The following is a 24,579-nucleotide window of genomic DNA, read 5'->3' on the forward strand; positions in this document are numbered from 1 at the left end:
TGAGGGTCGACCGCGTCAGACCACCCCCTGTGACGATGTCACCCGTATTGTTCGCCGCGAGCTCGAGGCCACCTGTTTGCCAGCTTTCTCCGCGACGCCTCCCGATCCACCAGCAACCACAATTGCGCTAATTCAGGCCGTCGTCAGACAGGAACTTGAGAACATGGGTCTCAACCTCCTCGTCCCCGGCAGTCCTTTTCTGCCACATCTCGCCGCAACCCGTCCGAATGGCGTACCCTGATGACAGACCGATCTGCTTCCACTGCTGTCGCATCGGCCACGTCGCTCGTCACTGCCGCAACCGATGGCCACCACCACCTCCTCGGATATACACCGCCGCTCATTCCCGCCCCTTTGGACCTTCTGTTCCCTATATGCCATCCGCCATGAACCCATTGCCGCTGATGCTCCTGCCCCGAACCTTCGTTACAGCCGCTCTCCCTCACCTCGACGCCATCAGTCTCGTTCGCCCCAACCCCGTCGCTTCTCTCCGTCGCCTCTCGCCTCCCAGATCCAGCCGGAAAACTAGGCACTGCAGCTTCTGGAGGTGAAGCTGCGTTGTCCACCTTGCCCTCAAATCCTCTGCTCACGTTACACACGAACCAAAACCTTCTTGACGTTGATGGCTATCCTGTCACGGCATTCATCGATACAGGTGCGCATCTTTCTATTATGAGTGCTGCCTTCCGACGACGACTGAACAAGCTCCTCACCCCAGCGTCGGCACGCGTCGTCCGCGTTGCGGATGGCGGTACTGTGCCGATAATCATCGGCATGTGTACGGCACGTGTCAGCATCGCCGGCCGCCACACTCCTGTCCTTTTCACCGTGATTGCTCATTGCCCCCACGACCTCATTCTCGGCCTCGATTTTCTCTCTGCGCATTCTGCTCTTATTGACTGCTCTTCCAGTACCCTTTGCCTTGAGTTGCCGATTCTCACAGAACCTTCTGACACACCCCAGTGCCGCCTACGCCCCACCGGCTTTATTCGCCTGCCACCAAAATCAATAGCCTATATTGAACTCTTGTCTTCCCCACCAGTCCCTGATGGCGAGTACCTCGTCACTCCTCTGCCCGACATTCCACTACAGTATGACGTTACCGTGCCTCACAGTATACTTAATATTACTGCGAACCGCACTTTCATGCCTATCTTTAACTTTGGATTGGCAAAGCAAATTCTACCGCAAGGTATTTGCCTAGCCAACGTTGATTGTCTCGGCGACCATCACGTGGCAACTTTATCAACCGATGCTTCTTGCGAGCTTAGCAGGCCCATCGTGCCAGCCTCGGCCGCCGATCCCAAGATACAGAAAATGGTTGCGACGGACCTGTCTTCTGCGCAGGCTGAAGACCTTTACCAAGTATTATCGTCCTACAGAGATATTTTCGACTTCGACGATCGCCCTTTAGGCCAGACGCTCACGGTCAAGCATCGGATTCTTACTGGCGATGCTACTCCTATTCACCGACGACCGTATCGAGTTTCTGCATCGGAACGCCGAGTAATTCAAAGTGAAGTCAACAAAATGCTAGACAAAAACATCATTGAGCCTTCTTCGAGTCCCTGGGCGTCACCTGTAGTGTTGGTTAAGAAGAAGGATGGCACGTGGCGCTTCTGTGTAGACTACCGCCATCTGAACAACATTACTAAGAAGGACGTCTACCCGCTTCCACGTATAGACGACGCCCTTGACTGCCTCCACGGTTCCAGCTATTTCTCTTCTATTGATCTTCGTTCTGGATACTGACACATTGCTGTTGACGATATGGACAGAGAAAAAACCGCGTTCATCACACCTGATGGCCTATACCAATTTAAAGTAATGCCGTTTGGATTACGCAACGCCCCTGCCACCTTTGAGCGTATGATGGACTCCTTGCTCCGTGGTTTCAAATGGTTCACATGTCTCTGCTACCTCGACGACGTCATTGTCTTCTCGTCCACATTCGACACTCACCTTGAGCGTCTAACAGCTATACTTGATGTATTTCGAAAGGCGAAGCTGCAACTTAACTCGTCGAAATGTCGTTTCGGCCGCCGCCAAATTACTGTTCTGGGCCACCTCGTTGACGCTTCCGGAGTACAGCCTGATCCCGACAAAACTCGCGCTGTCCGAGACTTTCCGGTTCCGAAGACAGCCGCAGACGTTCAAAGTTTTGTCGGGCTATGCTCGTACTTTCGTCGTTTTGTTCAAGATTTTGCGGCAATTACTAGACCCCTCACTAATCTTTTGAAGAAAGGCGTACAATTCTCGTGGGGTACTGCAGAAGCCGCCGCCTTCTCTCGTCTCGTCACTCCTCACCACCCATTCTCGCCCACTTCGACCCTGATGCCCTACACAATTGCGTACAGATTCCAGCGGTCATGGCTTAGGTGCCGTCTTAGCCCAGTGTTAGCGTGGCCAGGATCGCGTTATTGCTTATGCGAGCCGGCTCCTCACACCATCGGAGCGCAACTATTCCATTACGGAACGAGAATGCCTTGCTGTAGTCTGGGCGGTCGCGAAGTTCCGTCCTTACCGCTACGGTCGCCCTTTTTCCGTAGTCACTGACCATCATGCTCTCTGCTGGCTCTCATCCCTAAAAGATCCTACAGGCCGGCTTGGTTGATGGGCTTTGAGGCTACAAGAATTTTCATATTCCGTGGTGTACAAGTCTGGCCGCCTGCACCAAGACGCTGACAGCTTGTCGCGTTACCCTGTTGACGACCCTGACTCCTCCAATATTACCAGTGCTGCTAGCGTATTCTCTGTGTCGCAGCTGCTTCATTTCGCCGACGAGCAACGTCGTGACGCCTACATCAGAGCACTCATCGACCGTTTTGAACACTCTCCAGCCGACGCCACTCTACGCCTCTTCGTCCTCCGCGACGGTACTCTGTACCGTCGTAACCTTCATCCGGACGGCTCTGAGTTCCTACTTGTAATACCTAAACACCTCCGCTCAACCTTTCTAGAAGAGCTCCACGACGCACTAACGGCAGGACACCTCGGCGTATCTCGAACCTATGACCGTGTACGACGCCGTTTTTTCTGGCCGGGCCTTGCCCATTCCGTACGACATTACGTCGCCGCTTGTGAACTTTGCCAACGACGCAAGAAGCCTTCCCAGCCCCCCGCTGGTTACCTGCAGCCACTCGACATTCCTGCCGAGCCCTTCCATCGTGTCGGCTTGGCCCATTTCCGGTATCTACATCAGGAAACAAAGGAGTTGCCGTCGCGGCGCACTACGCGACCCGCTACGCCGTAACCAGCGCTCTTCCGACCAGTTGCGCAACTGATGTTGCGGACTTCCTCCTGCATGATATCATTTTGATTCATGGTTCTCCGCGTCAATTGCTAACAGACCGTGGCCGTACGTTCTTAGCCAAAGTCATTGACGACATCATGCATGCCTGCTCAATACAGCATAAATTTACCACCTCCTACCACCCTCAAACGAACGGCCTCACTGAGCGTTTGAACCGCACCCTTACAGACATGCTATCTAAATACGTTTCAGACGACCACCATGACTGGGACCAGGCTCTACCTTACATTACATTTGCGTATAACTCTTCCCGTCTCGAAACTGTTGGCTTTTCGCCTTTTTACCTCTTGTATGGCCGTGAACCGACGCTACCACTGGACACTGTGCTTCCGTCCACCACAGCTTCAACTAGCGCTTATGCCAGTGATGCTATCGCCCATGCTGATCATGCTCGCCAACTTGCGCGCACTCGTCTACAAGTCTCTCAAGGCAAACAAAAGCAACGCTACGACCTCCGTCACCGTGATGTCCATTTTGTGCCCGGCACTCTCATGTTGCTTTACAGCTTCAACTAGCGCTTATGCCAGTGATGCTATCGCCCATGCTGATCATGCTCGCCAACTTGCGCGCACTCGTCTACAAGTCTCTCAAGGCAAACAAAAGCAACGCTACGACCTCCGTCACCGTGATGTCCATTTTGTGCCCGGCACTCTCGTGTTAACAATTGCTTTGGTCACCATCGCGTAAAGTTGGTCTTTGTGAAAAGCTGCTTGTTGTTGTTGTTGTAGCCTGTGGCACGTGTGGCTCCTACCCACGATGGGGGATTGGCCAAGAAATGGGTGGATTATTCCAAAATTATATAGAGCATAAATTTCCTAATATCTATGGGAATAGCATTGAATAGGGTTGAATTACCGGCTAAAATAAAATCAGGAAGGTGCTGTTGAATGAGTAATAATTAATTTAAAAGTAATAAAAAAAAATTTAGCAGGGCATTCGTTTAGATTCTGTAAGGAATGTTTGGACAGCGAAGCATGCATCCCTGTGGCTGAATCCCAAAGTGGACGCCCCGAACGAAAGAATTGTAGGTTCTGTCAAGTCCAGGCCAAAAGCTGCTTTCCTGCTGCACAGGCCCATATCGCGTGCTTCGCCAAGTAACCGATGTCACCTACGAAATCGCTCTAGCCACGCCCACTACGTCCTCCGCTGTGACAACCAGTGACATTGTCCACGTCGCCCGACTCAAACCCTACAACTCTCCATGCGCCTTGGATATTTAACAGTACCGTGACGGCACTTTTGCCGCCGGGGGGTAGTATTACGATATCATGGAGCGATGCTCAAGGGACGAGCCGCTGCGAGAACGACGACGAAGGGGGTCTGTGCCCTTGGCGCGGGCGAGTGTCGGCCTGGTGGTCTGGCTCCAGTGTAAATACCCTGTATATAGCCTCTTTCATCTGTGTTTTTCCACACGTAACAATATTTGAGAACTTGGTTAATTAAGACTATGTAATTAATTGGAGTGCAAAAAATTATCTGTATCTCCAAGCGACAGCAAACAACATTATCTTGGTTCTGTCCAGCTACGTGGCATTTGCATATATTTAAATCCTGGTGCATGATAGTTGGGACACCCTGTATATAGACACTATATTGGAAACTAGAAAACAGGACTACTACTGAGAAGTACTAAAGGTAGCAGGTCTAGGATGAGCACAAAATTGCTGCTAATGCATATGATAATGTACTACGTCAACAGGTACTTGTAAGTTAAGCAAAAGTATCGTACTTTTAGAAGCGTGCCTGTACGCACTAATATTTTGTATATTTTTTCTTTGTTAAATTACCGAGAGCAAAGTAAAAATGGGATTTCCAAACCCATCTCTATTTGTTGTTTTGTTACTGTGGTTTCTTTTAAATGTATTAATGATGCCTGACAACAAGGACTTATAGAGATGAGTTCGTCACATGAGTTCCGAGGAGCTCTCTTTGCTATTACATGTTCCTGTGAGTGATTTTGCTTATTTGAATAGAATGTTTGTGTCCAAAATGACACCTTTGCTTACGTGTTTGTAAAAGCTCCCCCCCAAAATCGTGAACTTTCGGCTGCTAGACAACGAAACCTCCGATTTCTCCGCGCTTTTCATGCCAGACAAAAAAATACCCAGATTTCTCCCCAGTTTCCCTGTTTAAAAATAACACGCAACTTTTACCCTCTGAATTGCAAGAAATATAAAACCCAAAAGCAAAGGACCCTAATCTAGGGTTGCCAACCATCCCGAATTTAGCGGGACTGCCCCATATTTTGAGTAATTGTCACTTGCCCCGACTTGACCCAGTCGGCACATCCAAATGTCACAACATTTGCTTTTTTTTCTACTGGATAACAATAAATAGACCGCATGCCATTTTTATAATGCCACACAGCTCGTTTGTACATTCTTTTTTTTGCACAAACAGACTGGTAGCTCCTGGTGCTGAGAGGGTCGGTCATCACCAGCAATCCCCGCCAATCCTCGCTCCCTCAATCCGGACTCCACTTACTTGAGAGTTGGCAACCCTACGCTAATGTACAATAAACGATATGCAAAACCTGCAAGTACACTTATCCACACACCTTTGATGCAATCGAGGTGGCATGACCTTGGGCTAGAATCGTAATTAAAGTGTCAGCATGCAGGTTAGTGACATCACTCCTGCTCCCGTTCATTCCCCACACAGTCCAAGGTTTCAAAACTAATTTCTCAGCTTTAACAGCGCTCTAGCAGGAATGCAGTCATTTGGGTTAGGGAAAGTTAGGTCTATGGGAAAGCCTGCTTATGGACTTTTCCACATTATCTATTGCACTCACTCCATCACAGTGGCCATATTTTCAGTTGCATCTATTGTCGGCATTCAATCATTCTCCAGCTACTTTAAAGCAGCCTGAACATGCACCCAGAACTACTGACACATTTAGCTTTAAAAATAGCAGTGCAGATGGTGAGAGGCAATTGCTCATTTGTGATATACGTTGGTAGTGCCTTGGCACACAACAGTTTTAACCATGATGACCAATGTAGCAATTTGGGCGAGTTTTGCATAATTTAAACAATGCAGCACAAAAATGACAAGGACAAATAAGGGTCATTCCATGGGAACTGTATTAGCATTGGCGCTCAACCATCTGCGATTTTTTAAAATTTTTACATGCTTCTATAGAACATGAAATGTGGTATTATGAAACATTTTTCGACAGCTCAAGCACCACCAAAACTTTTCGTAAGGCACGAAAATATGCGCCATAAAAGACATTACTAAAAACCACTTTCCTTCATTAGGAAAGCAAGACTCGAGACAATGAAGCAGCCTTGCACCTAGAATTGCAGTCATATATTATTAGCCATCCCTCCATCTATTATATTCTGTTAAAAATGGGCAAAATGGTCCACATTGGAAATTTTATGCCAGCTAAGTTCACAGAAGCTGAACTGTGCACAAAAAATGTTTTCAGATGGATATATTGCACAGTAGTGTGCATATTGTTACGTTTCGCCAACGACACGCGGTATAGCCGGCGCGGATGCAACGGACGCCGGGGCTTCTTTCAAGCGGCGGACATATTGGACCGTTCAGTGCTGCCGCAACGCCTCCCCGCCAAGCGCGTCTAGGCATGTTTCAATGCCACGTGTCTTCGTGTGTGCGTGTGTGTGTGTGTGTGTATGTTGGTGCCCACGCTTGTCAAAGCGCGGCAGCCGGGGAAAGGATCTCCCCAAGTGTGAAGCGAGGAGGTCTGACCGGCGCCGGCCCGGCGGATGCGTCACTACTCGTCTCAACGTGCCCGAGCGGCGCCGTCACGTGCGCCCCATCCAGAGCCGTTCCTTCTTGCCCTCAACTCCGAGAGTGTAAAAGCAGCTGCCCCCTGACGCCAAGAGAGAGGCTCCGATTTCTTCCGTCGAGTAACGTGCTCTCCCGTCTCTCCATTTCGGTCGACCTGACCGGCCGCTCTTTTGCGATGCTATAATAAACAAGTTGTTCTGTTAGCAGTCGACTCATCCTTTGCCAGGACCTTCGGATGCTTCCAGCTGTGCCCCAGGCCGCCAGGCCAACGCTACCCTTGGGGCTTGCGACCCATTTGCAACAATATGTGAAGATAAATATGCAGAAAACTCGCTTCTTGCACATGTTTAGCCGCCAATTGAACACTGAGGTGGTCCTAGTAAAAGTACGCCAAATAAAGTTCTAGAAATGCGTCACGTAACTTGATGTGAAAGTGTCTCTTACTTCTAATCACAAAATATGGCGTACTTATACATGAAAGTCGTCAGACATGGAGGAAGTGTACATAGGAGAGAACCCGACCAGCCTCGCTGCATTGGAGAAAGTGTGGCAGTCACCTGTCTTATTCACAAAGGAGCACTAGGACTAGCTAGTGGTTCAAAGAGCAATGTTGTCATAGTAACCACACTTAGAAACGAGCAGTCGTTTGCAACTGTTGGTGTATCTGCGCTTGCACGGCATGTGCAATGCTGTCGGTGCGCTCTATGCATTCACAGAACATTTACTTTGATGCTGCATCCTGGCTTCGTTGCACACGAGGGTGTGATGGAGAGGGTATAAAGAGAATGAGGCTGGCCCACCAAGGTGGAGGAGCCTTAAAAAAATGACACCAGGGCCTCTCCTATTTTGTTTCCTTCTGCCACTGCATGGGAGAGCGGAGCGGCACCTTGCTGCGAACAATGGGCATAGCGCAGCCTTTGCACTCGTGACCAAAATGTAATATATATTGCATAATGGAAGCACAAATGTGCAGAAATATATGATCTCGCATAAGCCTGTGTCCACAAGTTGTAGCTGTAGTATATAAAGGGAAGTATTCTTTAGAAAAGCAACTGATTAAAAACTACTGCAATGCGAAATGCACAGAGTGAGACTTCTACAAGTGCAATACTTGCATAACTTCAGCAGCATAGCCTGCTGTGTACATTTGCAAAGCCAAGATTGTTGGGGACAGTTAAAAAAAAACTTTAAAAAAATTTATTACAGTTAAACCACGCTAAATGAAGTGGGTAAAATCGGCACTTCGTTATATTGAAATTCTACCTTTTATACAGATAAGTACAGTCGCCGATGGATTTCTCTTAAAAGGGCCCCTCACCAGGCCACATAGCAAATTTTGGTTATACGCTGGAAGCTGTGTGCTCTCTAAGGAGTGTTCTGCCACAATGATTTCTCAAGCTAGTTCGTTAATAGAAGTGATAGAAATATTTGAAGCGCTGTGAACCTATGATTACCACTTCACCATCAACACAGACACTCTTTCTACTTCCCCCCGTCTAGCCTCCGCAAGAGAAATTCTTTTCTTGCGTTCTCCCATACTGGAACCAAAATCCGTTGTGAGCCCTGCCTTCTTTCTTTCTATCTCTCTCTTGCATTTTTGCAGAGTGGCGCACTTCCGGTGACCAAAGATAAGTGTTCCAAAAACTTTCACCCTAAAAATAGTTGGTACACAAATGTTCTTTAGATATGAAACATGAAAATGTTAGTATTCCATGCAGTGAAGCAGTTCCTAGACTTTGTGAGGTAAAGGTAGACTGCATTTCTGGCAGCAGAGAGCACAGCTTGCAGTTTCACCTCTGCTGCATCATCCTGGTTGGTGGTAAAGTTTGGGAACTGGCTTTCAAGTTGGAAGGCCTTCGCAGTCTTCACTACTGTACTGCAGCAGCCACTTGACTGGTCTCACAAACTGCAACTGTCATAAACATCATGAAAGTGCCAAGTTCTGCATGTTACACGTGCCCCAGACATTTTAATGTGCGCATGAGGGAAATAAAACCGCTCCAAGTGAAAACCTAAACTTAATGGCTAACAGCTGGTGACTTTTTGTAGTTAAATGGCATGGGATTGTAAATCTGATGATGCAATGTCATCCTCCGAGCTACTGCTGGTGCTCTGATCGCAAAAATGCGATAGTGATGCACCGTAATCACGAGCTACACATCTTTTTTAACAGAAAAGAGCAAAGGACAGCCATGCAAATTTTCTACAAAATGCCCATGCTTGTTTGCAAAAAGTAGCTTTAATAATAAACCAGTCTTGCCGCCAAAACTAAACTAAAACTGATTCCGAAACCCTTTTTCCTGAGCTTCCTACCGGTTAGTGTCTGAGAAATAGTTTCAATGTGTTTTAATTGGTGATCAAAAACATAGATCACCAGTGATCGATTTGAATATGTCTGGTAACAAAAGAGTTAAAGCCAAACTATATGAAGTCTACTAAACTTGACCCACTGAGTCAGCTAATACCATGAAATTATGGGAATGTGGCATAGGCCTGTTTGTGTGTCTTTCTTACTACTCAAAAAAGATTTCCCAGTACACCATGAATGCTTTATTATGTACACAATTCCTTTTCAATGTTAAAAAGAAAAAGGCATCCAAAATCAGTATCCTCATACAACATGATGTAAAAATCTGCAAGCTTTGATGAAATGTGACCAATGGCTGCTTCACCAGTCGGCACTGTTATTGGCCAGGTAATCTCTGCGGCCAATGTTGGATGCCTGTTTGCTCTGCATGGCTTCCAGCTTGGGGCAGTCGGTGATGCGATGCCCAAGACCACCACAGTAGGAGCAACCACGTTCTTCTGCAGCAGCAAACAAACCTCTTTCAGGTTAACTTGATTATGGCTAATTTTATTTTTCACCTAATTTGACCCCACATATAGGTTATGACAGGTGGCAGTATACATATTTATGGGCAGCATTCCATTTTAAAAAGCGGCACACACAATGCCACTCTTGGTAACAAAAATACTTGTACTGAAGTAGTTTCAGGGCCCTTGAATACGACATTAGTCAACATAACCAGACTGATAATAGGGAAAAAAAGCATACCAAAGGAAACCAGGCTTTCCACTTAATCCCATTGGTTGTTATCATGGAAAAAATTCCTTATTTCTAGTTCATCACGATGTCTTGTAAAAACCAAATAAGTATGACGCTCGCCTTTGGAAGTGCTGGATTTATTTTGCCTAAAGATAAAATGTGCAATAGTGATCTTTAAAGAATATGCAAATGAAAACAGGTTTGCCTGCAGTTGCTTTATTATCCATTTACTGTGGGAAGCAGGGCTGGACTAAAGTTTGCAGAAAAGAAAAAACAATGTGAGAAAGGGCATGCAACACTATGGTGTGCGATTACAAGTGTCTGCATGTGCCATGTTTTGTCTTTTCACAAGTTCCCTGCAGCACTCGACAATGTACGGAGTGGATCATATCTCACAACTGCAAAGACTTCAAACCTATCAAGTTCGCAAGAGCAAGCAGCTCAAGTGTATTAGCAGTGAGAATGAGCATTCAATATTGCATGGCTCAATTTCAAAGCTATCACATTCACTCATGTAAGGCCCACACTCCCGCTTTAGAGTTTGCATGCGCACTACACTCAGTTTCCCTATGTGTAATGCATATACTCATGTGCTGGTTAATCCCTGCAAGCCACTACAAGATGGCACTAGTCTGTGTCCAAAAAATTGACAACCATTCCACTCTGTGAAGATTGAATGGCAGCGAAAGCTGACGCCCGTCAAAGCTCTCAAACGAAACGGGTCGGCCCAGCATTTCACAACCTTCGGGATGGACCCACGTAAGGGGAGCGCTTAATGCCTGCTTCACCTCCGCCGGGAGTCGGCCCGGCATTGCACTATCTTCGTGATCGACTCACGCATGGTGAGTGCTTAATGCCTGCTTCACCTCCACCACGGGTCGGCCCAGCATTGCGCTACCTTTGGTATCGGCCCACATATGGGGGGCACTTAACGCCTGCTCCACCTCTGCCACAGGTCCGCCCGATATTTCACTACCTTCAGGATCGGCTCGCGCATGAAATTCAAGTGCGAGTTACAGGTTCCCAGGCCCACAGGGGTATGTGCCATTGAGCTTTGACCCTTTCTGCAATATCACCAGGATTGGCCCACATGATGATTTTTTCTGTTGACGGATGCCAAGAAAGCTACGGAAGGTTAGTTATATGTAACTTTTGCTGTAAAAGTCTGTTGGTGACTGTAAATGTGTTCATAGTCACCTGCCAGTAGTTCCATTTATTTGCATAGCAGTCTGAGCACAGTTCGAGGCTTCAGTGCATACACATAAGCCTGCCTTCTGTAAGGCCTGCACCCAGTGAAAATTATGGAAAGAAGTGTGGGCTCTACACGAGTAAATACAGCATATATAGTTGCTTCAATTTCAATCCACTGCGTTAAATCAACAGAGGTTAACACGCCTACAATGCTGTGTATTATACACTAAAAACACATGCATGCGAAATGGCTGCGAGCAAATAATATGGAGAGTGAAAAGTGCATTAGCTTTATAACATGAAAAATGGCACAAAGAAGCAACGAGAAGTAAGGAGAAATAAAGACCAGCTTTGTGGTACAGGTCGGCCTAACATTAGCGAAAAGATGAGAGTGCATGACTCGCGTGGCGCACAGTGCCAGGTGCAGAGTGATGTAAAGGCGGTGCGCGCTGTATGTCGTCTGCTAGTGAGCCACCCCTTCACTTTGCCCACACATGTGCTACATAGACAATGTTTTGATTGATTTCTGTCCAAGGTTCATTTACTTTGTGTGTGAAGGTGCAAAACATAGTTCCATGTTTCTTCCCTACAGAGTAAGGCAAATCGATGAGGAAACTGTCCATCACCTTACATATTTTATTATAACTCCTGAGAAATATTTCAGCAAGTGAATGTGACAAGAAGCCAATAGTATTTATTGCAAAAGCTACTGTATTGAGCAGAAGTCTGTGGATGGGTGGTGCACTGGTGAGTTACCCATGGTGTCGTCTATGTGTTGCTTTTTATACCATGGTGATGGAAGCAAGTAGCTTTGAATGCACTAGGAAAACTGGGGTGAGCTTGAGAACAATGTGGTACTTATTCATCAAGAAGGCAGCAGAACTTGCAATAATCTCTACGGCCACGCAGTCACCGCCTTAGTGGACGCAGAAGCCGATTACTCTGTCATGAGTTGACCCATCACTGCCCAGTTGAAGAAAGTTAAGACTGCATGGGAAGGCCCTCTAACAGACTTACAGTGAATGCTCACAGTAAGAGTGTGTTGAAAAAGTGATCTTGCCCAGAAATTTTTGACATGACAGAGAAGCACAAGCGAAAAAGCTGGGCAACTTCAACTTTGGTGTAAAGCAGTGCACTGTTCACAGCTTTTATCAGAAGAATGAAATTGGGCACAAGGCATCATAATAAGTGCAAGCAGATGACAGGGCAGATGAACTCATTCTCGATGGTGTTTGCCCTCCCTACTGGCCAGCAATGTTCATAGCCTTCACAGTACTGAAGGGAAGTACTGAGATGGAGTACAGATTTATATGCCTAGAGGCAAATAACCTTTCCAATGAATGGTCATACTAGCGTCCATGCTGATTCTTCATTTGGGCTAGTCCCACAAGCATTGCAAACTTAAAGCTTCTCTGTTGGAATTACAAGTGTTTAATTTCCAGAGAGATAACATAAAGAGGTGCTTCTAAAGGCCATGATTCATGTTGTTTGCCCGGATCTAGTGCATCAAAGGGCATTCGCACGAGGAATATTATTGCGGGGGATATGGGTGGAGTCGAGTGACTTCAGCCGCCACAAAAAATTCCCTGTAGACTCAGTACTCAGTGTTAGAGGACAACATTAGCGGCTTCTACTCTTGACACCACTCTTCATTTCTTCAAATTCACCTTGTTCTACGCTTCAGATGCAGTGTCTCGAAGGCATAAGAATTGTTCAACCAGCAAAAAAGAAAGAAGAAGAAGAAGAAGAAAGAAATCTGAGGAACACCTAAGCATTTCTTACGAGTTGAGAACATGAAAGCATTAATGTGCAATTGAATGCCATTAAGCGGTCCTTTGAGTTCTGAACTCCTCGCAGGCAAGTGAGTGCATTGAGATGCTTGGCCAACGCCTCCTAGATAGCACAAGGCCGGTACACTTCCTTCCGTGACGCCATGCTACCTTGCCCAACTGCCATAGAATCTAATGGGGATGCTCTCGAATAGGTCGCGGTGATTGTGACATCACCGGTTTTGTCACGCTGGGCCTGGCAATGGAAATTTCGGTCCAAGTAGCGTGATGTCATAAAACAGAGTGCACTGGCCTGCTATCTAGGAGGTGCTGGTTTAGCCACACTCAGCTACTGAGCATGGGGTCGTAGGCTTGAAACTCACTACTGCCAACGTTCTCCCTTTCAAATTTATTCTGTCTTTTTATCGATTGATTTCTTTATAGCAATTACCAAGGCAAAGTTAGAACACAGGTGAGTGCTTGCGCGGGCAAGGAACGCGCGGAATTACACAGGCTTTCGAGAGCGAGGGTGACCTGGCTTCGTGGCGATGCCCTCTCCCGTCACACCACACCTGGCATGCCAGCAGGTGCTCCCTTTGGCCCGCCCGGCTACGTCAAGGCGCGCACGTGACGTGGCGTCGTAGCCAATGGGAATTTAGGTGCTGTTTCGCTGCGACAGATGCCAGCTTTTTTGCTCAATGAGCCATTTGATGCTTTTGCATCAAAAATACAAAGTGGCATCATACTTGATTTGGCCATGCCAGTGGTACACATGCAATGTACCTTTGCAAATGTGACAGGACTGCCAAGCAAAACAATGAAGAGATTACGATACGGCTGCCACCCTCTGGAGCAACAACTTTGTCAAGGCTCCAAAACACCAACATGAAATTTCGCTGCCTCCTCCGCCAAGTGGGGATCATTTGTTCTGTGCGGATAGAAGGTCCCCTTTTGCTGGAGATATGCAGTGGCGGCACGCCATCTCACGAAAGTGTGATGTTGTTGTCATGTGACGCGCAGTACCTGCACCGATAGCTGGGATTTCTCACCTTTGTGCATGCCCCTTCAAGCACAGGACGAGGCTGTGTGCATGAGCTTACACAAATGAAAGAAACATTTTATTTACTGTAGAATTTGCTAAAAAAAGAGACATGGAGGGAAATTAAAAACTGTTCCATTTATCTAAAAGTTTTGTGCATTAAGCAGAGGGCACGAAAAATTTTTACCACCTATTTCATAACGTGTAGCGGCAGTGTTACTACTTAGGTATAAAAAGGGTTGCAATTTTGCTCTGATCAAATTTCCACATGTGTGCATTAGTAAAGGTTGCTTTGGATTTCTGTGCAGCCATTGCGTTCAATGCAACACTGCAGTATTTCCACTCCATTCCTTTATTGCCAGCTAGATCTTACAGACCAGCAGAAAAACTTGCGCCACCACCAGCAAACTATGCGCTGTAAATACAGGCTAACAGCAGCAATCTGCCGCTGGATGAATGTGCCTCGGAGAAATTTTTTAGGTGTGCTGTTGTACACTACCAAACTAGCAAAAAGTGGCTGATTCATTCAACCTCTCTCTGCTAGGGATCATCCCTGATCCTCACAGTAGAGACAGTCACACGTCCGCTGCTGCAGAAGCAATGATGCTGGCCACTATGGCCTGCTAACATAGCATGTAGTGTGCATTGGACCACAATTATTCACATAATTGTCACTGCTACAAGAAGGATCAAGATATGGCGCCACCATCCCATACGTACAGTGTTACACACTGGTCACGTGCCCCTTCAGAAACCTCCACTCCTTTAGTCGCGGCAACCCTCCTCCTCTATGAACTTGGAGCAGTAGAGCTATCAAATTGTGTCTGGCGCTCCTACTCCTCTCCAGCTTGTTGGCCGCCCCATCTCTAAACACTGTACTCTCTGTACCTCCATGTAACTGCACCCATTCCTGGGTACCCCATGCTTAATAAACCCAGTTAACCCCCATTAACAAAAGTCCAGTGTTCTATCATCTACTATATGTGACATAACGAAACACGGTGTAAGAAGTGAACTAGTTCTAACGTCAGTGTATCAGCAATTGAGGAGATTCCTGCACCTATGAAATTCGACTCCAGAGGAAACGCTGTGGAACAATGGCGAGTCCTCAAACTGAGCTTCATGTAGTACCTCAAGGTGATTAACACAGCGAGAGCCCCATCTGACCGGTAAGTAGCACTTCTTTTACCAAATTCCTAGGGGCAGGCAGTGAAACCCGGACGAAGGACAAAAGGAAGTAGATGATACGAGTGCTCATATCGTCCACTTCCTTTTGTCCTTTGTCTGGGTTACCCTGCCCACCCCTAGGAGTATGTTCAGTCACCAACTCGCCCAGCTTGCTGTGTTAATTCTTCACTGCTTGACATCTACAACACTTTAGACTTCGGGGAACCAACTGAGGAAAGACTAAGTCCAGAATTTAAATATGTCTATGTCATCAGCCTCCTCGACGTGCATTTCTTACTAAAGCACAACGAGCTGTACTCGCGATACATCTTCCGAACTCACATGCAATGGGAGGAAGAGCAGTTTGACAGTTTCATAACAGATTTGAAGCTGAAAGCGTGCGACTGTGGATTCGGCAATGAAAGAGAAAAAATGATCTGGGACCAGATAACCTGTGGCATCTATGACGAAAAGGCTCATGCAGACATTCTCCAGTTAGAAGATCTGACCCTAGAGAAGGCTGAAAGGTTGTGTAGAGCACATGAAGCAACGAAAATTCAAGTGAAAGCATTTAAAGAGGGTATTCCATCAAGCAGCGAGACCGTGCACACAGTGAAGAAGTTCGTCCATCGCACCAATGCCAACTCAAAAAGCGCAAAAGGCAAGCCACGAACACTTAATGTACCAAAATGCAGGTATTGCTGTGGTAGCCACGAGCGCAGAAGAGAAGCATGCCCAGCTTCGAAACAAACATGCAGCAAGTACAAGAAACGAAATCACTTTGTGGCAATTTGTAAAAGCAGCAACGTAGCTGTTGGCCTGGAAGAAGATAGCAAGGGTGAAGCCATACAGCCAATTCAAAGCCACGAACTAAGCTCAGCTTACACATTTCTGAGAGTGAGCCACAATGCAGCTGTTAACGTCACCCCACCTAGACAGGTCAAGCTACAGCAAATACAACCATGCACAAAAAAAAAAAAAAGAAAGAAATGCAATCGAGGATGACAGAAGACTAGGTGGAGCGATGAAATTAGGAAATTTGCGGGCACTAGTTGGAATCGGTTCGCGCAGGACAAGGGTAATTGGAGATCGCAGGGGAGGCCTTTGTCCTGCAGTGGACATAAAACAGGCTGCTGCTGCTGATGATGATGACTGAACAGGTGCCAAAGCCAATTGATGTCCAAGGAATACAACGCTTCTGCGGAATGATCAACTACCTCTCTAAATACTTACCGAAAATTGCCATTGAGCCATTGAGAAAATTCACTGCCAAGGATACACCATGGCACTGGGGAAAACCCAAGGAAGGAGTATTTCAAAAGACAAGAAACACTGACAAAAGCTGCACTTCTCGCCTACTTTGACTCACAAAAGCAGTTATAAATTCAGTGTGATGCAAGCGATCTTGGACTCAGTGCAGCTCTCCTTCAAGATAAACAGCCAGTCTTGTTCACCAGCAGAGCAGTTAAACCGACAGAAATCTGTTATGCACAAATTGAAAAGGAAATGTTGGCTATCATCTTTGCATTAAACAAGTTCTACCACTACATATTCGGAAGAGAAACAAAGATCATCAGTGATCAAAAGCCCCTTCAAGTGATCCTGAACAAACGATTCGATCAAGTTCCAAGACAACTATAAGGCTTGGTTCTTCAGATGCAAAGATACAACATTGTCGTCGAGCCACAGACCAGGCAAACAATTACTTTTGGCTGATATGATCTCAAGTGTGTTCCTTTCCAACAAAAGCAATGAACAAGAACTTGAAAACATCAATGCCTTACACTACCTTCCTGTGAGAAAAGAAACCCTGCAAAGATTGAGAGCAATCATCTTGTCAGGTTGGCCACAAAATAAGTGTGAACTACCCCACACTTATTGCTGTAGCGTGTACTTCACATAGAGAGATGAGCTTACAGTTGACATCAACCTCTTTTTCAAGGGTTACGCCTAATGGTCCCAATGTCCCTGCAAGACAAGATCAAAGCAACACTCCACTCTTCACATCTTGGGATCGAGAGCTGTCTACCATGTGCTCGTGAATATGTCTGTTGGCCAGGAGTGAATGCAGAATTAAAGGACCTCATTGCAGGGTGCGAAGTATGTCAAAAGCAAGCACACTCTCAGCAACAAGAAATTCTCTCTCTTCATCCAGAACCAAGTTATCCATGGGAGCAAGTAGGATGTGACATTTTCGAATTCAAAGGAAAGGAATTCTTGATCAAAGTGGATTAGTACTCAAACTGAAGTCACAATTTGCACGACATGGAATACCAAGAATTCTGATAACTGACAACGGACCACAATTCACCAGCAACAAATTCGACTTTTCAAAAAGCTGGAAACTTCAAACATAAAATGTCTAGCCCATGATACCTGCATTCTAATGGAATGGCTAAGTCAGCTTTAAAGATGGCAAAAATGCTGCTCAAGAAAGCAGAAGACAGCTACTCAGACTGACAAATGGCATTTCTTGATTACAGAAACACTCCGCTGCAAGATGTGCAAGCTAGTCCAGCACAAGTGCTCATGGGTCACTGCACTAGAACGATTTTGCCAACAGCATCAGAGCTACTGCAGCCCAAAACAGTCAACGTGAATGAAAAAAGAAAGGCAAAAAATAATGTTTTGTTACAACACACAAGCCAATGATTTCCCAAGCCTAAGCGAAGGTCAAAGCGTCACAGTTTGAACATTGAAAAGCAGGACATGAGTCAAAGCGACAATAACAAGAGGAAATGATGAAAGATGGTATGAAGTTCAAGTTGGTGACAACATGCTGCGAAGTAACCGAGTATTTATCAGACCAAGGCCGTCTGTGACCGCTGATAATAACCAACACAAACAGCCCGACACTACAACGCAACCAGAAGAGGATACCAGCTTGACAAATCAGACAAACCGCACTTCCGTCAGACCTTGAAGAACCACAAAACTTCCCAAGAGGCTCGAAGATTTTGTCGTCTGTTGAAGGGTTATCGCCAAAAAAGGAAGGATGTTACAAGCAGGATCAAGAGATAGCACCAACATCCCGTAAGTGCAGTGTTACACACTGGCCACACGCACCTTTTGAAACCTCCGCTCCTGCCATCGCGGCGACCCTCCTTCTCTATGAACTTGGAGCAGACGAAGTATCGAGTTGTGTTTGGCCCTCCTGCTCCTCTCCTGCTTGTCTCTAAACACTGTACTCTCTGTACCTAAATGTAACCACACTCATTCCTGTGTTGTACCCCATGCTTAATAAACCCAATTAACCCCTGTTAACAAAAGTGCAGTGTTCTACAGTTCACTATTGTTACGAGTCACTGGCAAGACCTGTATGACAATGTGAAAAAGACAAAGACGCGGTCGATGAAACGGAGAAGGGACCCGCAGGCGAGAAGTATGTGAAGCGTGAAAGAAGAAGAAGAAATTAAGAAAAAGGAGACGCAGGCGGAGATGAGCTGGCATTGCTGACGTGGTCGAGAAGCAAGACAATGGCATCTCCAGCTGTGCTCTGGAGACGGGAGGCAGCAGCTTCGGGACCACAGACCGGAGAAGGGACGTTCGTGAGTTGGCCAGTGACAACTCCAGCTCCTGAGCCTCGACTGCGTCGCTGTGGCTGTGTTCCGCGGCCCCAGTCCAATCCCACGCTGCCGTAACTGGTTGCTCTCCCATGCCACGAAGGCAATCCCCTGGCCATGTCAACGACACAATGCCTGACTGGCCCAGATCGCGTCCGGTGCCACGCTGGGCCGGAGTCTGACACGACTGGCAACGGTCAGAACGTAAGTTTGCTCGTGACGTTGTGTTGGTTAGTCGAGCGGACGAACAATATGTAGTTGAGGGCTTGTTTGTTTTTTATTTGTATAGCTGGTTTTTGAAGTGTCTCGTGTATGTGTAGTGTTTATAGTGTGTCGCGGTAGTTTGCTGTTTGTTTTTCTTTCTTTCTTTTGTCATTTTTTTTCTTCGAGATAAATGTTCGTTAACATATTTGAATTGTGTCTCTGTCCATTTCTGGAGCGCTGAAATTTGTGACAACTATACGAGACATAACAAAACGGTCACAAAACGCGCACTTGTCAGTTTGACATAATTGTTTCAATGATGTCGATTATCACAGCAAGTACACATGTATAAACGCTCTGCACAGATGCAACAGACAGTGAGTGCAGTGGCAGCTTTGGTAACAGTTCAGTCTAACCAATGTTCACAAACAAATGGGTTTCCTTTATCCGAAGTGATTATAATCTGAGTTTGAAAGCATATTTAGTGCCAGCGAACAAGGACAGAAGGGAGACGACACCACAAGAGCGCACTGTGGTGTCGTCTCCCTCCTGTCCTTGTTCGCTGGCGCTGAAAATGCTTTCAAAGTCAGTTTACCAACACGCCCAACAAATGGCAATGTATATAATCAATGTGCCTACAAGGAACCAACCAAAGTCAGTCTTCATGCTTCATTCATCTGGCAATTCCACTTAAACAAGTTTTGGTTAAATAAAATCCACCGGATTTGTTACATTTCACTGATATGTTCAGCAGATTACAGTCATAAAAGTGCCTCTTGGCTTGTCTGGGACTAAGCCGAAAACGTACATGTGTTTGAGGCAGAGTGGTTGCAGTTTGAAGGAGGCTTTGCAGGGTAATTGCCTTTACAACGCTTGAGACAATACATTGTGAACAGCCATTTTATGCAAATGTGGGTGGAAATTCTACACTGCCACAAAGCGTTTTCAGAACATTTATGCATGAAATTGCAGCATTGAAAAGCCTACAATCCTGAAGAAATATGAATACTTTCATGTTTTTTTTATGTGCATCATAGAATAAACAGTAACATTATTGAGAAATACACTCTTGCCAGTTGTTAATAACTATGGTTTGCCTGAGCAGGTAAGAGTGTCAGGAAAAGCTGCCACAATCACTTTCTCCCAGTGGCTACAAATTAAAGGCCAGTTTACAAATCTGTTAGGTCATCATGCACTTTCCTATCATTCATGGAAATAACCATAACCAGTCTTAACACCAGTTATAATGGGGAAGAGGCAAGTATCAGCAATGAAATGCAATGCCACACTCGTGCAGCCAGCCAGGACAAGTCGAATAGCGCAGAGGTGCAGTGCCTAGATATGCCTGCACTGCGGTCGGCAAATGCAGCACTGAAATTTCTCTGGAATTCTGCAATACCTGCAAGAATATTTTAACCTACCTGATGCATTAACAGACATTAATTCGAATTAATGACATTTCACTACGAACAATGCACTTCGACAGTTTTAAAAGTGCAGCCGTTTACTTGTAGAGGCTTTTGTTTTGCTGTTGGGTTGTTTTCACGAGTTTGTAATGTGTGTTATCATGTAATGCAGTGATGGAAGTGGCTTTTGGAGTTTTGGAGCAGGCTTCAGAGCAGAAATTTATGCTTTTGGAGCAGAAAAAATAGCAGTTTGCAGCACAAATTTATACTTTTGGAGCAGAAAAATGGCAGTGCAGAGCGAAAAAAACATAGTTTGGAGCAGTAACTGATTGGTCACATGCAGGTAGCAAACTGCACATGCATTTAATATGAAAATCTATGTACCTTTAAAAATATTGATCACATATTGCACTGGTTCAATTTAATAAAGAACAGAAAATGAACACATTCTAAGGAAGTTTTCAAGATGTACTGAACGGTTTTTCTTTTGCATATGATAAAAGTACCACAAAGAAATATGATTTACTGTCATAATAAAAATATCACCTGAGCTTAAAAAATTAGACAGGTTATTTAGGATGAATAAAATCGCACTTAATATCACAGTCAAATGTGTCAGTGAGCAAATAAATTGAGATCAGTCCTCCTGGGCTACATTTTATTTGTGATTCTTCAAGCTTGTGAAGGCTGCTTGCAAATTTTGCTTGCCCCTGGCTTCAGAAGTGCTTGTCCACTTATAATATCATCAAACTCTTTCATCTATTTTGCAATGAGCAGTTCAGCATTAGCAAGCATCTTCTGAGCAAAATCAATTTCCATATGTATATTTAGCTGTTCATTCGCTTTTGTTTCGAGTGGGTCTTGGGAATGGGCTTGGCTTTCTTGGCTGCAGGTCCACTTGGCTGCAGGTCCACTTTCTGCAGACAGTCGGTCCTGGTACCTTTTGAAGGAGCTCTTTAAAGCCTTAATCATATGAGGCTTCACATGAACGGTTGAAGCATTTTGGCCATACCGATTACAGAACGATCTGGACGTACGCAAGCAATTCACGCTTGTGATTGAGAGCTTGCGTCGCTCATGCAGGAGGCAGTGATTTTCGCTGAATCCTCTTTCAATGTCGACATTGCCATAAGCAAGAGACAGCAGGGCTTTAATGAACTTAATTATTAAGGGGTACTTGGCACTACTTTCTTTTGACATAAGGCTGAATATGTGTTGCCAAACATCATCGAGCCGCTCATGTGGAGTGCAGGACAATTCTTCCATGGAGATGAATGTTATTTCATCCATCAGGGCTGACACTTTGTATGGTGGTACCACTTGAGGCACCTGTTGCGCTAAATTCCCGAGTGCTGCAATGGAGCTCTCCTTCCTAACAGAACCTGTGTGAAGGTACTTGGGATCTTTTAGCACATGATTGTTAAAGGGAAACCTTGAAAGCAGACAGCTTGCAACGCTGATATAAAAGCTACGTGCGCCTAGTGTGAAGGTTTTCTTCTCCTGAGGCGTTCAAGCAGAAATGGTGCTTTCTGTATCTGCTCCAATCTCGACTAGCTGCTTCCAGTTGGCAGAACATTCCACATCAAGGGATTGAAGTTCTTCTCCCATGAGGTACCTGTACGCACCATTCTGCATAAAATGTCCAAGAACTCTTTTCACTGGCTTGGTCATTTCTTCATACAAAATATGAAGCAGTGGCTTACTTTGCTGCAACGACAAGTATTCAACAAAAATGTCTGGCACATTTCACAGAAAGATTGCTTTAGAAAGCAGGTCCTTCCTTATAAGGTTCTCTTTGAGGCGCCTATAAATGATGTCACCAGGTCAAGCTTTTTGCTGAGCATCTAGAACCATTGCCTTGATTGCTTTGTATTGTTCAATGAATCGCCTGAGCTGGACTCAGTGTCAACCATCGACAACTCAATGGACGCAAAAGAACATTTTCAGGCAAGCCTAGGCATTTCTGAGTTGTTTTCAAGGCAGCACTCTGAACAGCTGAATTCTTGTAAAAGTGACACACATCAAGCCAAGTTGACTCCACAGTGTCGCCAAATGCTTCTATGCCTTTGGCAAATGCGTTGTGCACTTTGTGCAAAGTGCATTCACTCAGATCCAGCAAAGTGGGATTTATGTCTTCTTTTAAAGGTTTCTTCAAGCTCCACATGACATAGGGCCCATCAATGTAAAAGCAAAGCATGTTTCTTTGAGGCAAATCTTGGATAGCTTCTTTCACACGTACCAGCAGGATATCTGCTGTTGCAGAACCCAAGTGAAACGAGTTCAGATGTTTAACTACAACACGTTTTTGTGCATCGCAAAAATATCTGACCATGATGTCCAGCTGTTGGCAGCATTGTTCTGAGAGGGGTGCTGCGGCTATTAAAGTCGTGTAACATGTGCGTGGCTTGTTAAGTTCGTCTATCACTGCTTTCTTAAAGTAGGGTCCTAAGCCATCTGAAATGATATAAGAACGCTTCTTTTGCCCACACTGGAACACTGGCGATTTTAGAGTCCGGGAACATCAACGACTTGATCCGTGTGGCTGTATCCCCGTACGAATAAGGTATCCCAGACATGGCAACTCCCAGAGCAAGATATGCCTCCACTCGAGCAGCACAGTCCACTTCTGAGAGTCCTGGTCCAGACGAGAAACACGACTCCAGTTGAACTTTCTTTGTAGCAGGCTTCTGTAAGATCCCAGATGCGTCCCTCTGTTGACTACAGACTTGAATGTGGCTCTTATTCCTAGCATGATGCTTAACAGAGGCTACGCCGTGCTGTGAACAGTCAATGACTGGGTTGCAGAATATGCACAAAGCTGCTTCTTGGTTGATTCCTTCGTTGCACGAACTAGAGATGGTGTCTCCATTGGCATCAATCTTGCTGAGAACTTGTACATTAATTTTGCTGTGACAACCTGGAAAAAAAAATGTTCACTCAGATTAATAACGAAACCTCAAACAGACCTCTCAGCATTTATATTAATACCTAGGCAAGAACCACTATTAAAAAAAAAGGATTCCTACTATACTCATAAGATTATATACATGATGTGCTGTTAACACCCATTCGGAAAATCGGACTTGCCGTCTGGTACCGGAAAATATATGCAGCACTCTACAGTGTTGAACTCTCGCTAATTTACCGGCGTTACAGTTAATTCGGACCAGCTGGAGTGTGGTGACCGCAGAACGCTGCACATTAGAGAAGACTGTGGCGAAGAAACAAACCCATAGCTATGCGCCCATCTAGACAGAGCGAACAACAGGCATCTTTCTGGGTCTTTCCCAGTTTTCACCTCCGCGACGCTCGCACGGCAGGCCCGGAGCATTTGAATGGAGCGCTATGGGAGTGGGGCTCGGGGTACGCATCAAACCGTTACTCTGTTGCTTTCATTCAGTGCACGGCCAAGCAGTAGCACTTCAGAAATGGACACGGAAAACAGCAACAAAAAAAAGTAAAAATGCCCGCAATTTTCCCTAACTGCTTTCTAGAACTGATATTGCTTCCGTTGGCTTTATCAGACGTATAACCAGAAGCTCGCACTAAGTTGTCGAACGGGCAGAGTTCTGACTGGTGTGGTAGAAGTCTGTTGCCAGACTTTGGGGTCATTGTCGTGAGACTGCCTGACAAATTTGATGGGAAAAAACACTGTCAAATACAGCAAACACAACGACGCCGTTTCCAAGGCGCAGAGGGTCACCAGACCAGAAGCACAACACACGTGCGCTTTCCCAGCTCCCAAGTACCATAAGGTTGCTCCATAACCTTGCGATTGTTGGTTCTGGGCCCCATTCTCCGACGATACGAAGTGCTTCCTTTCTCTGTGTGCGCTATAGCTCCTTTGTACGGGTTGTGGCTTTTGTAGGATCTGGAACTGAGATGCATTGCACTACTCTCGACTAGATTTATTCGCTGGGCACGACAGCTGCCACGAGACAAAGTGGTTGCATTGCTGTGCTCCGCATAGGGAATCTTCTGGGGCTTTCGCTGCTCGCATTACTGGCTTTTCGAAACTGAGACGCGTCGTACAACTCTTGTATAGCTTTTTTCGTTGCGCTCACTACCGCTTCATGTCACTGCAGCCATCGCGCGCTGCCAAAAAGCTAGCTGAGAGCTGTG

General features: G+C 45.9%; 1 protein-coding gene across 1 annotated transcript in view; it reads right to left on the minus strand.

The window, feature by feature from the left end:
* Window positions 1–9,607: 9,607 nt before the first annotated feature.
* abs (ATP-dependent RNA helicase abstrakt) overlaps window positions 9,608–24,579 on the minus strand; it is a 216,328-nt gene continuing 201,356 nt past the window's right edge. The window contains exon 16 of the mRNA XM_050193326.2: window positions 9,608–9,877. Within this exon, the coding sequence (XP_050049283.1) occupies window positions 9,741–9,877 (137 nt within the window). The 3' untranslated portion in view covers window positions 9,608–9,740. The remainder of the gene's footprint in view (window positions 9,878–24,579) is intronic.

This window comes from Dermacentor andersoni, chromosome 1 (assembly GCF_023375885.2).
Source record: "Dermacentor andersoni chromosome 1, qqDerAnde1_hic_scaffold, whole genome shotgun sequence".
Classification (NCBI taxonomy): Eukaryota; Metazoa; Arthropoda; class Arachnida; order Ixodida; family Ixodidae; genus Dermacentor; species Dermacentor andersoni.